We start from the raw sequence: 13791 nt of genomic DNA, 5'->3' as shown, positions 1-13791 counted from the left end.
CAGCCCGGAAAACCCACAACAACCATCATTGTTATTGTTTGTTTAATATATTTATTTATATTTATTCATTGAGATCCATGGTGGTTTACACAGTGCAAGCAAAAATAAAATATAATCAACAGCTAGGACATTCACGGAGCCAAGTATAAGTTAGGACAGTCAGGGAAACAGATGCAATTGGGTATGGTAGCAGAAAATGTGAAAAACGCATAATGCCAAGCACAGAGATGAAATCTTTCTGAAACAAAGCATAACTAATTTATATGGCATGTTTAGCAATGTGGAAAACTCCCTAGGAGGTACATGTCTATATCAGCAAACAGTACCAACGGAATAAAGTATATCTCTTGTCCCTACCACTGTATCTTCTAAGCTACTTCTTACAACACAGCCCTATAATTTGGGTAGAATAACTGAATAATTCCGTTTGGACAAGTGAAGGAAAAACGCTAGGTTTCAGGATGCTGCGCCCTTAATTGTGTTCTGCTAAAACTGACTTTGTGGCTGTGTGTGAGAGAGTTAAGAACTCCCATGCCTCAGTTTTCTTTCTGTAAAATGGGCACAACAACAATGTGCTTCTTCATGTTGAGAAGGAAAGGTGGCTCCTAATTTTTTAAAGATAAAGATGTCTCTCTGGGAACTAAGATCAAGATAATCCAAACAATTATATTCCCCATTACAATGTATGGATGTGAAAGTTGGACGGTAAAGAAAGCTGACAGGAAGAAAATTGATTCATTTGAAATGTGGTGCTGGAGGAGAGTTCTGCCGATACCATGGACAGCCAAAAGGACAAAGAAGCGAGTACTAGATCAACTGAAGCCTAAATTCTCCCTAGAAGCTAAAATGACAAAACTGAGGCTATCGTACTATGGTCACATCATGAGAAGACAAGATTCTCTGGAAAAGTCAATAATGCTAGGAAAAGTGGAAGGCAGGAGGAAAAGAGGAAGACCTAAAACGAGATGGCTGGACTCAATCAAAGAAGCCACATCCTCCAGTTTGCAAGATCTGAGCAAGTCTGTTAATGATAGGATGTTTTGGAGGTCTTTCCTTCATAGGGTCGCCATAGGTCAGAGGCGACTTGATGGCACATGACACATACACACACATTTTTTCAGAAGGGTCACCTACTCTGCTATGGAGGATTGAGTTTGGATCTGGATTAGGGTTTAAATGGCGTACATTCCTCCATTTTGTGTCATGTGCAAAAAAATAATGATGGATTTTATCCTCCACGTGATTTGCGAGTGCCAGATGTCTTCCTGCTGCAAGAGCCATAAGCCTTACTTTAACAACAACAATTTACGTCCTACAGAACAATTTTGTCATGGAAATCAGATTCTAGACCTTACTCAAAATGAGCCACTGATGTCCCACAAAAACACTGTGTGAAGACTGTGCAGAGAGCCAGTGTGGCGTAACACTTAATGTGTTGGGAGAAGGATTTGGGAGATCTGGCTTCCCTCTCTGCCACAAAGCTTGCTAGATCACCATGGACCGGTCATTCTCTCAGCCTAATCTACCCCACAGGGATGTTGTGAGAATAAATTGAGGACGAGAGAACCATGTATGCTCCTTGGAGGAAGGGAGGGAGAAAAATGAACTGGCTAGATAGTAACGCCTTGCACAAGTGAGCCAAAAAGAACATTACAAGGTAGTGCATGTCCTTCCCCAGGACTGCTGACCATTGGAAAATGCCTCCTTGATATAGCAGTTTAGCAGATCCCAGAGATAAATGCATCCATTGATTATCCATTGCAAAGACATTTGATGGCCAACAACATCCTCTTAGTAATTGTAGCAAGGCTGATTGCCCTTGATCACTTCAGCGAGGCTATTTGGGAGGGATTTGTAGACCGCTTTTCCAAACTCGAACCGCAGCCTGCCAAACACTCACCAACTCCATGGCATTCGTGTGTGTGTTTGTTTAGAAAATGGTGGTCTTGAACACACACGAATACATGAAGCTTGTACTGAATTGGACCAATGGTCCACCAAGGTCATTATTTACTCAGATGGGCAGTGGATTTCCAGAACCACCAGTAGAGGTCTTTCACATCAACTGCCGTTCGATCCTTATAGCTAGAGAGGCCAGGAATTGAACCTGCGGCCCCCTGCATGCCAAGTAGATGCTCTACTACTCTTTGAGCTATAGGATTTTTCAAAGCACGTACGTTAGGTACGGTAGCTCAGTATGAATCTTCCCTTAATGCACATGGGGAAGCTGAGAATGCCAGCCTGCCTAAGCAGTTCATGGAAGAAGAGTAATTTGCACCAGGGACTTCCTAGTCCTACCTTCAGGTTTCATGGATCCCCACTTGCTGAATGACAGGCCCCTACGGAGCTGCAATGTTTTTAGTTGCGTGGAAGGACCTACTGCTAGTGCGCATGTGTAAAGGACAATGGCGTGACTCCTGCCTCTGCACGTTGAGAGGAACAGCTAACAGATCACTCCAGAGAAGAGAGGACTATAAGGCTTGTTCCTCACCCATGGCTTGTTCCTCACTAGGACCCACTGGCCAGCTTCACCTGCCGCTCGCTGGCTGGCCTTGACACCAGTAAGGTCATAACTCTGGCCTCGCCTCCTCTTGTCATGTGACTCTGATGTCACATCCTTGCCGATCAATAATAATAATAATAATAATATTTGACTTATATACCGCCCTTCAGGACAACTTAATGCCCACTCAGAGCGGTTTACAAAGTATGTCATTATTATCTCCACAATCAATCACCCTGTGAGATGGGTGGGGCTGAGAGAGCTCCAGAGAGCCGTGACCCAGCTGGCTTCAAGCGGAGAAGTGGGGAATCAAACCCGGCTCTCCAGATTAGAGTCCCTCACTCTTAACCACTACACCAAACTGGCTCTCTCAATAGGTTCCAGGCAAGGTTGAAGACCAACGTCATAGCCTGCAGCTCAGCTCAACGGTAGCTACACTTAACATGAATGTAAGTCTTGTGAAAGAAGTTTTTGTTTAAACAACTGAGTTAAGCAAACTCAGAGTTTTGGTGAGTGTGGTGTAGTGGTTAGAGTGTTGGACTAGGATCTTGATAGGCTGCTTCCTCCCAGCCCATCGGTTAAGATTCACCTCTCAAGTCCCACCCTCTGTGCTTCCATCTTCAGTGGTATGTTGGGTGGCAACCAGAGACAGGGCTTTTTCATACGTGGCACCTTGCCTATGGAATGCCCTTCCCCTTGAGGCTCACCTGGCACCTATGTTGCTTTGTTTTAGGCATCAGGCCAGAATGTTGCTCTTCACTCAGGCTTTTAATTAAGGGGAGCTCTTTAGTCTGGAAACACTTATTTTAAGTTGTCAGTGGTCTTTTTTATTATCTATTTTTTATGCTGGGCCATGGCTTTTTAATACTGGTATTTTAATTAGTTTCTTTAATGTTTTGCTTCTATTATTTTTAATTTGTAAGCTGCCTCAGGCAAGTTCCTGGAGAGGTGGCATAAGAATGCTTTCTTTCTTTCTTTTTCTTTCTTTCTTACTCAGATTTTATCCAAGAATCTAGGAGTTAGTGAGGTAATATAACAACAACAACAACAACAACAACAACAACCTCTATTTTTCAGAGCCCACCAGAAGTTTGAGCTGGAATTCTTGGTCCCTTACTGACTCATATTTTATCCAAAAATCTAGGAGTCAGTGAATGGTTATTATTATTATTATCTCTATTTTCTACAGCCCACCAGATGCCTGAGCTGGAATTTTTGGTCTCTCACTGACCCGGATATTATCCAAGAATCTAGAGTCAGTGAGTTATTATTATCTCTAGTCTCCACAGCCCGCTCGACGTTTGAGCTAGATTTTTTGATTCCTTACTGACCTGAATTTTATCCAAGAATCTAAGAATCAGGGAATTATTATTATTATCTCTATATTCCACAGCCCACAAGATGCCTGAGCTGGAATGTTTGGTCCCTCACTGACATGGATCTTATCCAAGAACCTAGCAGTCAGTGAATTATTACTGTTATTATTATTATCATCTCTATTTCCCACAGCCCCCCAGGTGCTTGGGTCCCTCACTGACTCGGATTGTATCCAAGAAGCTAGGAGTCAGCGAAGCATTATTATTATTATTATTCCTCTGCCCTTAACAGATCACTTCCTCCTCTAGTTATTTTAAACTCGGCTCCGCGAATTCTGGCCGGCCGCCGTTTCGATTCCCGCTCCTGGAAACAGCCCTCGAATCCCGCCCCCCCCCACGACCCCTCCGCCCGGGCTGAGGAGAATTCCCTTCGCCCCCCCCCCACCCTCCAGCTCCCCCCAGACGTCCTTAAACCTTCCCCGCTTCCTTCCCCGCCCGCCCCCTTCCTCTGCCTCCCCAGACTTCAGGAATTACAGCGCCGGGGAAGGGGGGGGGGAGAGAAAATAGCTCTCCGCCACCCGATGCCTCCTTTGCGCAACACAATCACTTTTTTTTTTTTGAAATAAAAAAGCGACAGGGTGTCTAGACGCCCACGTGATAAGGCGCGGGGGGGGGCGCCTGGGCAGGGCAAGGCGAGGCGAGGCAGCGCCGCTGCGCAGTCTGGCAGCCGCCGAGGCGAGGGCGAGGAGGAGGCGGAGACGGAGGCCGGCCCGGGCTGGAGAGGAGAGGCGAGAGCCGAGGCAAGCCCGAGCCCCCGCAGCCAGAGAGGCACCGCGGCGCCCTCCGCCTGAGGAGAAGGCAGAGCCGGCCGGCCGGCCAGGGAGAGTCCGCGCGGCCGCCTCGCCTCGCCTCAGGGACGGGGAGCCGAGCGCTGAGGGCGCGCGCCGGAGCGCACGGCGAGGGCGAAGGGAGCGCAGAGGGGACCGGCGGGAGGCGGCGGCGGCGGCGCAGGGCGGGCGGCCGCCTCCTCTCTTCCCCTCCCTCCCTCCCTCCCTCCCTCCGTCTTGCCAGGCGATGCCCGAGCTGGGAGGCGGCGGCGGAGGGCAGCGCAGCGGCCGCTGAAAGAAGGAGTCCGGGCTGGAGAGCGCCCGGGTCGGGGCAGGCGCAGCCGCCGCCGCCGCTCCTCCTCCCGGCTGGCGCTCGGCTTCTCCCCTCCTCCCCGCCCCGCTTCGTTTCGCTGCAAGTGGGTGGAGAGATCGCCGGGGGAAGAACTTTTGATCGCCCCCCCCTCCTCCCGCCCCGACGCTGAAAAACTCTCGGGGAGAGAACGAGGGAGGAAGAAAGAGGCGAGCGAGCCGAGGAGGAGAGGAAGATCAAAGCGCTTGGGGGGAAAGGGCCGAGGACGAGGAGGAGGAGAAGAAGAAGGGCTGCAGAGAGCTGGTGGGGCGCCTGGAGCTCGCCTGAGAAGAAGCCCGAGGGGAAAGGGGATCTTTGGATACGGTTGATCGTTACGTGGATTTTTTTTGGGATTCCCCCCCTTTGCTTTCCTCCTCCTCCAGACACAGATTGCTTTTTTTTTTTGTCTCCTTCGGCTCGCCTGCCCTTTCCCACGCCGCCGTCAGGTTGTCCCGATCGCATCCTCCCCCTCCCTCCTCCCTCTCTGCACCTCTCCTTTTGGTTGGATTAACACCTCTCGGGGAGCGCTTCAGCCTCGGGGAGCCCGTGCGCCTCTGCAGCAAAGGAGGGGGGGGGAAGGTCGGGGTGGAAGAAATTCCTCGGTGACAATTTTGCTATTTATCAAGGTGGGGGGGAAAAACACCCCGGCCTCTACCGCTCCAAGAAGCTCACCTCGACTGGTGCTTTCAAGGAAGGGCATGTTTTCTCTTGCCAGTTTCTGACACCCGCCTTTAAAAAAAGAATCGCCATCTGCCCTTTCTCCATCCCGTGCAAAACTTCCTTTAAACTGTAAGGATTTTTTTTTGGGCCTCCCCCCTGTCTTCTTGGATTTTGAAGGATTTCTTTTTCGGCCGAGCCGGGAAGGGTGGGAGGATTCGAACCCCGGCCTCGCCAGGGTCCGGCGGCGCATGCTGCAGCCGGCTGTGGCTGGTGCACCACCCAAAGCAGCAGCAGCCCCGCGGCCGCCGCCCGCCGCCCCCCTGCCGTGCTCCCGCTTCTTCCCCATCATTTCGGGCTGCTTCTCCTGGCTGCCTGGACTCGGCTCCCGGATTCTTCATGAGTGGCGGACGACATGCCCGTTTTTTAGCCGGGGAACCTTCCTCTCGTCCCGCATGTTCAGGACCAAACGCTCGGGGCTCGTCCGAAGACTCTGGCGGAGCCGCGCGCCCGGCGGGGAAGAAGGAGGCGGCGAGCCGGGCGACGGCGCGGCGGACGGCCGGGCGCATGGGGCTGGCGGCGGCGGCGGCGGCGGGAGCCGGGGCTGCTGCATGGGCAAGTCGGGCAAGCTGGCCAAGGCGCACCTGGGCTCGGAGGCGGAATTGAAGGCGCTGACCCACTCGGTGCTGAAGCGGCTGAAGGAGAAGCACCTGGAGGGCCTCTTGCAAGCCGTGGAGACCAAAGGGGGCGCCCGCACCGCCTGCCTGCTGGTGCCCGGCAAGGTGGACTCCAAGCTGGGCCCGCACTGGTACTCCCTCCCGCTGCTGCTCTGCAAAGTCTTTCGCTGGCCCGACCTCAGGCACTGCTCGGAAGTCAAGCGGCTCTGGTGCTGTGAATCCTATGGGAAAACCCACCCGGACCTGGTCTGCTGCAACCCCTACCACCTCAGCAGGCTCTGTGAACTAGGTGAGTTGTCACCCCCTTAACCCCCCCCGCCCCAAAATTACTCTTGCATAGGAACAGAGAGTTGGAAGGGTCACCCAGAGGTCATCTAGTCCAGTCCCCTGGCCAGTTTAGGAAATCCACCACTCCCTCCCCCAGTGATCCCTGCTTTATGCCTAGAGGAAGGCAAAACTATTGCGATTATTATTACTGTTATTCTTATTGTTGCTTGTTTATAGTCCGCCTTTCTCACTAAGGCGGATTACCTGCTTCAAGTGAAAATGAAGCGTGCATCTTTGCAAGGCGTTGGTGCATTTTGTGCCTGCATGTATTGCAGGCTTGGGGGGAGGGGATAGTCTTGCTCTAGTTGTGTAGCCGTGTTGGGCTGCGGTACAGCAGCAGGACTGGAACCCAGTGGCATCTTAAGAGACCAAGGAGATGTTCAGTATCTGAGGAATGGAGCTCTGGTTCTCGAATACTCGTAGCCTGAAAATCTTGTTGGTCTCTTAAGGTGCCACTGGACTCAAATCCTGGTTGTCTGAACAGACATGCGAGTCAGGCCTTCCCAGTTTGGAGAAGGATTCGTGTCGTGTGATTACTCTGGTGTTGGCATTGAGATCTTTCTGTTGTGCATGTAGCCTGGATCTTAAGGGGTCATCCTTTGCAGGACAGCAGGATTAGAGTCCAGTGGCACGTTAGAGACCAGCAAGATTTCCAGCGTGTAAAAGACTTGTTGGTCTCTATCCACTGGACTCGAGTCCTGCTGTTCCACTGCAGACCAAAACGGCTTCCCACATAAAATCCCCTCGCAGCTTTGTCAAGCTGTTTTTATTTTTCTTAACTTTTGCCATCCCAGCGAAGCCACAGGGGTTTGGGCTGGCTTGCAGCGGCTGCCTGTGTATGTCTGCATGCTTAAAAAAAAATTCCCAGGGAGAGTTTTAATTTTAGCTTGTCAAGAAGCCCGAGGGGAGTTTTGCACAGCGTTGGACACAGCCCTTCGCTTTGCAAAAAAAAAAAAAAATCCTCTCCAGTTCTGGGTGTGTGTCTTTAGTTCCTGTGGCTCTTGTGCTAAAGGGAGAACAGGAGGAGGTAATGGAACACCCAACTTCATGTTGACAGCGCTTGCTTACTAATAGCTTTATAAAAAAGGCCACGCAATTGCCTGGATCCTACAGTAAACATTGACCATTAGACGTCTCTGGCCCTCGTAGAGTTAAAAATATCAAAGAAGCCCCGGTGTACAAAGTGTTTGGAGAAAAGGGAGAGCTGCCAGGCGAAGGTCTTGCAAAAGCGATCCCAGCACTTGGGCCGGTGGCGAGGCTGGCTGGCAATCTTTCCCTCTCGGTGCTTCGTAATATTAAAAAGGAAACACAGAATTTCCAGGCACCGGTGTGCGATTTTGCTTCCTTTCTCTCCTCCTCCGGGCAAACTGCCTTTTTGGTTTCCAAACTGGGAAGGGGGGGGAGAGAAGGGGGAGTGAATGAGAGACCGATCCTGCGCAGCATGCTTTAAAACCTCCATGCACAAGTCTTGGTCTTTTTTTTTTAAGTTCAAAGTTATGTTTCGTAAAGGTAACTGCTCCCCTCCTTCCCTCCACGTAACAAGCAGTGTTCCACCAAACTTCTTAAGATTGCATTGAAACGCCTTCTCCTCTGTGCAAAAATGGCAATTCCTTGCAAACTTGGTCTAGTTGGTGCGGGGGGGGGGGGTCCGTGTTCGCTGCAAGCTAAAAGACTTGGGGGGGGTGGAAAGGGGCTCGTTTTAAGGCCCCCCCCCCGTTGCACAAGCGCCTACACTCTTTTAATAAAAACTTGCAATAAGGAAGAGCGAAAAAGGAAACCCGTTCTGAGCAAGTTACTTTGTAAGAGTTTGCGGGGGGGGGGAGCCAGTGGGCCTGTACTGGAGTAACTCTATTGAAGATCGCACTGAAACGCCTTCTGTACCAAAATTACAATAATTTGCGATCTTTGCCGTCTTGGGGGGGGGGTCGGTGCAAGCCCCCGCCCAACTGTTTCCAAAGCAACTTGCTCAGAACCGAGTTCCTTCTCCCCGATGCCAAAGTTTGCAGTGTTTTTTAAGGCGCGTGGAGGGGGGGGGGAGGCAAATGCGAGTCTCGGTTGCGTTGCCGTCCCCCCCCCCGCGCCCCCCCTTCGCGGGGCTCTCTGCGCAATGTTAAGTGTGCCTGCAGCCTGCCTTACTGGGATTATCAGGGAGCCGGGCTCGGTTGGTGATTTCCAGCGCTGCAGCGTTTCAGCCCAGCCAAGGAGGCCCCGCTGGAGACAGCCAGAAGAGCAGATAGCGAAAGAGGCTGGCGCCAGCCGGCCCCTTTTGTTTATCTGACAGTTAAATATCAAGGCAATCGCCGCCGCGCTGCCCTGCCTCCAACCCCCAGAGCTAAAGACAAACTGTATTGCTACAAGAATGCCACTGTTATCATAAGTTCCTATCTCCCCCCCTCCTCTCCTTCTCCCATGGCTCTGCTTTTATTTTCTCGCTTCTTTTCTAATTCCAGAGTCTCCCCCTCCTCCTTACACCAGATACCCAATGGATTTTCTCAAACCAACTGGTAAGTAGATTTGGGGTTTTAAACGCATTTGGGGAAGGGAGGGGAAAAGGCAAAGGTTTTCTGCCGTTCAGACACACACACACCCCTGCACTTTTTTATCATGTTCCTTCACTTTTATTATTCTGGTTCATGCAAATAAAACCATCCGGTTGGTTTCTTTGGGGCTGGTGTTTGCTGGTGAGGTGGGTAGGACTGCTAAAGAGATTATTGTAAGCAAGCCCCCCCCCCCAATTAAGATAAGTGGGATTTACTCTTGGTGCAGAGTAGATAGGGAGATTGGAAGCCTTTTGTTCTTAAAAACCTTCCAAATTTTGCAAGGTGCTGCAGCGCTTTTGTCTATGCCCTCTCGCTTGAGAGCAAGTTCTGTTCAGGGCAATGGGGCTTATACCCTGTTTGAAAAATCCATACATGCCCCAGACTCGCAAAAGAAGGGCTGCCTCACTTGGCGGTGTTTACTCAGAAGTAACCCAAGCTAAATTCAGTGGGACAAGTTCCTAAGCATGTATATCAGCCTCTAACCTTTTTTGTTAAAAATAACCCATCAATTTCTACGAAGATGTCCATGGTATCAGGTCAACCACATATTTGACCTATGTTGCGGAACATGGAGAATTTTATTTCTTTACTTGTTTTAAAAAAAGGGTGAATGATGCCACAAGTGAATTTTAAGTCTGGCAGGTGTCTTGCAATGTTTTATGTTTTCATTTCTGCATAAACTCTTGTAGCTTGGCACAAACAGTTTTTAAAAAATGTATGAAGGGGGCACGCAAGTCGCAGACATTTTTAGCACGACTCTCTCTGCATGCTTGTTGCTTGTAATTGGGTGGCATTTTGCCAGGGCCCATTCGAGGCTGGCACCAAGCGCTGTTGCGGTTGTCTGCATAAACTTTTGGCTGGCAGCGGGCTCACCCTGTGCTAGATAAATAGCGCTTGTATTGTGGAAAGGCGAGTGAGTGTATGTGCCTTGCGAGAGGGAGAAGGGAGAGGGTTTCGTGAAAATCGGAAATGTGGAACGAAATCGACAGGGAGGGAGATAAAATTCCACAAAGCCACTTCATATCTCTCCAGAAGATTAATGGACTGAAATGCAGATTGCAGAGCAGCAGGCTTCATTGATTACATCCCGATGGCAAGGCAGTAAGTTAGTGTGGTTTAAAAATAGATTCCTTTGGAAAGGCCCAACCTCAAACAGTTGCTAGTCTCTTCCTCCCCATATGAAAAGTTGTGGATCTGGTTAGTTCGTAAAGTTTAAATTTCATTAACTCCCAGCTGCTTGAAAGGGTAAGAGTGTCTGCTTTCTAAGGTTCACCCTGATTTTGGAGTCTGTAAGCTGCTCGCAGGCAGGAATTCTTTTCATCTTTTTTATTATTAAACTCAATAAAACACAGTGTCCTCTAATGATGATTAATAATGTCTTAGGACATTGGGGTTCAGTTATCCCCCTCTCCCGCTAATTATTCTTCACCCCATTTTATGGGCCACTGTCTTGGTATCTTGCCAGTTTCACCCTTTAAAACAGACCCCCCCCCCATTTTAGCAATACACATTATGGCCTGTGCAAGCAGGCTAGATGTTTTGCCAAGCAAATGGGTTACAAGGAGTGGGACATGCTTTTACTCTAGAATGCTTTATTAAAATGGGAATATTCACTTAATGGCTTGCCCTGCCTCTTGGCAGAGTTTTTATTGGTTGCTGTAGCAGTTCAGAGTGACTCGTGAGTCTCCCAACATTCTGCTGTGACCAAGGAACGGATTCCAGGATGGGGTTTTGCTGGTAGGAGTAGGTTTGGTTCTTGATGGCTGAGGTTGGGTGGAAGGATAAAGAATTCACCCTTGCCCCAATAGCACTCTTTTGCTACCATTGATGCCTGATGTGCGGGCAGGGTGGGGGAATGAAGCGTGACATTTGTGGGATACTGTTGAGACAGAGACAAAACCTACTGTTTGTCCTTGACAAGCAAGCTGCCTGGCACTTCCAGAAAGGGATTTCCCCAGACTCTCCTTTCTTTATGAATGGTGGTGGAAATTTAGCTGAGTTTTTGTTGTTGTTGTTGTTGAGCTGGTGGGCCTCCCAGCCAACGCTGAACCTGACCAATTTGGAAGCAAATCTCCGTGCTCCAAGTCCCTCTTTGTCTCTCAGCCTTCCACCTACAAACTGAGAATGCTACTGACCTTTTACACTTAAACTGCTCTACATGGTGCTTATAAATAATAATGCAGCCCAGAAGAGAATAGCTCATTTCTTTGCAACCTTCAGGTGCTTAGGTTGCAAACACAGCCTATCTGGAAAGAACATCCTAGTGAAATCAAGGGGCTTTACTTCCAAGTAAAGATGGTTAGGATCAGGGCGTATTGATTTGTTTGTTGATCCGTTGCAAATTTGCTGCCCCTGTTCCACAGAACGAGGCAAACCTGAGAAGAGTGGTGAATAGCTGGCAACCCCAGAGGTGTTGGAGAGAATGGTTAAGGGGGATACCACTGGTTTCCGGCAAAGATGCTAAGATAAATCTATTAGCAGAGTTTAAATATCCAGCTGGCTGTTGCCAGGGGCTCATTCTCAGTTTGTGGAGTGATATATTTATTCATTACTAAGTGTTGACATAAGGTAGCAAAACTGTGTGTAAACAGAAAAGCCACAGGACTTAAATGTGCCATTTTGAAAGGAAAAGTTCTCTGTATTAGCCAATGGGAAGTGATTAATGGAACCAGTCGGAAATCTGAAAAAATGGCAAGGTTACTCACCCCAGGCCCCCCCTTCTCTCCCCCTTTTAAATCCATTTGGCAGCCGAACTTTGAATATGGAGCCTTGGGAGAGACAAAAATACCCCATAAGTCTGTCATTGCAGGTGGCTGACTCCTGTTTTTAACTTCCTCTTTAATGAAGTCCATTGTGAGAGTGGAGAGAGAGAAAGAATTTAGTGTCTGCTTATGGTTAATATCACTGCAAACTCGTAATTTCTTCCCAGTCCCAGATCTGAAGGGGAGTTGCTGAATTATCATTTGCCTGATGAGAGAGACTGTGAGATGTACGTTCTGGAATTCTCTGGACTTTTCTTAGTTGGGTCAGTCATAGATTTAGGCAAGTTTGGGAGTTGCACAGAATTCTTCATCAGCTCAGATTGGAAAGTAGCTATTTCTCAAGTGTGGGAACAGAGTTGCTATAGTAATACAAATGTTTGCCTAGCAGTATAATAGGAAGTAGGTACGAGCAGGATCTAGGGTGGATAACAAGGCAAAGTGATTTTTGGTCCTTGTTATACAATAGCTTTAATTTTTAAAAAGTTTTGCGCTTATATAGGAAGAAATTTCAACGCTTTTTGGGGGGGCTCAGAAACGAGAAGGGAAAGTAAAAAGAACTCCAGTTTTCTTAAGTTTTTAAAATCTTTTGGATTGTAAACCCATTTTATGAGAATTCTTTTCACATATGGGGAGAGTTCGTCATTCCGAACAGTGAATGTTACAGAATAAATACAAGTTATGTCAGGTTAGCATCCATCACATTTGTGCAGATGGGTGTAGTTTAGCTGTTGCCCTCTGATGAAGGTTGCTGATTTGTTTCCTTTTAATTCCTCCTGTGTAAAAGACGTGTTTGACAGGTCAGGTTTCTCCTGCCTTGGCTACTGGGCAAATCCGAGGCCCTATACATACTACATCAGGCAAAGGAAGAGACTGCCAGCATTTGCAGTGGGAGAAGCTGAAGTTATTGAACTTCTCCCATTAAAACAAATTAGGAGTTGAAAGATCCGTCTCCTGATAGGAGATGTTTTCAGCATGGCTGAAGGCACCGTGTAAGATACTTGCTTGTGTTCTCTCTGAGGGGCAAGTTGCTATATTAGAACAGCTTCAGTGTGGCTTCTAACTCTCGATAGCTCTTGAGAATTGCTAGGGGGGGTGTTGCAGCCATTAAATGTGGACTACTGCAGAAAAGGTATTCTATCACTGGTGTCTCTGGAGTTGCATTTAGACTTCCACTAGGTAATAACACTGAAAAATTGAATAGTCTAGGAATGAATGGCAGCACCATCAGTTGTATAGATTCTTTCATGTTAGGGTAGGTTCATAAAAAGACAATTTGATGTGGCTCTGGTCGCATCTCTGACACAAGCCACAAAAATGTATCCATTGTCCAACTTGGTTTGACAAGTTGTCTGCATACCCAAAATCCAAATTGGTACTAATTTGGAAACCTTTTCCAGCCCTGCTTCTCATAGATTTTGATTTGGGGAATGTGTTTTAAGCATCAGCAGATATAGTTGAAATGAATTGGATTTATGGGAGACCCACCTTGAGATCAGTTTGATATGTACTATCAAGGTAGTTTCACAGAGAAACTGTATTATAAGGCATGACGGCAACTTAGCAATGACAAAGTTTAGATTTTGAGAAGTACAAGGGTTTATTCCTGTTTTCAGGGTGAGATTGGTGCTGTGAGTGTTAAACTCCCTATGTGGGTCATGCAGGCAAACGCCAAGAAGTGGATGCATTCGCACATGCATGTGTATCCTTGGGGTTTCCCTCTCACACACTTGATTACTCTACACCAGATGGGCAGCAACTGAAGGATGTGAACGAATTCCAGTGAAAAGCTTTGCATTTGAGATGAGGTGTAAATTCTCTTTGTTTTGAGGTCTG

General features: G+C 48.4%; 1 protein-coding gene across 1 annotated transcript in view; it reads left to right on the top strand.

The window, feature by feature from the left end:
* The first annotated feature begins 4578 nt into the window (after positions 1-4578).
* Positions 4579-13791, top strand: part of SMAD7 (SMAD family member 7) — a 48478-nt gene continuing 39265 nt past the window's right edge. The window contains exons 1-2 of the mRNA XM_054987411.1: positions 4579-6618; positions 9107-9160. Coding sequence (XP_054843386.1) covers positions 5904-6618; positions 9107-9160 — 769 coding nt within the window. The 5' untranslated portion in view covers positions 4579-5903. The remainder of the gene's footprint in view (positions 6619-9106; positions 9161-13791) is intronic.

Source organism: Eublepharis macularius, chromosome 8 (assembly GCF_028583425.1).
Source record: "Eublepharis macularius isolate TG4126 chromosome 8, MPM_Emac_v1.0, whole genome shotgun sequence".
Lineage (NCBI taxonomy): Eukaryota > Metazoa > Chordata > Lepidosauria > Squamata > Eublepharidae > Eublepharis > Eublepharis macularius.
The sequence above is the reverse complement of the archived record's forward strand: the minus strand, read 5'-3'. Positions and strand labels throughout refer to the sequence as shown.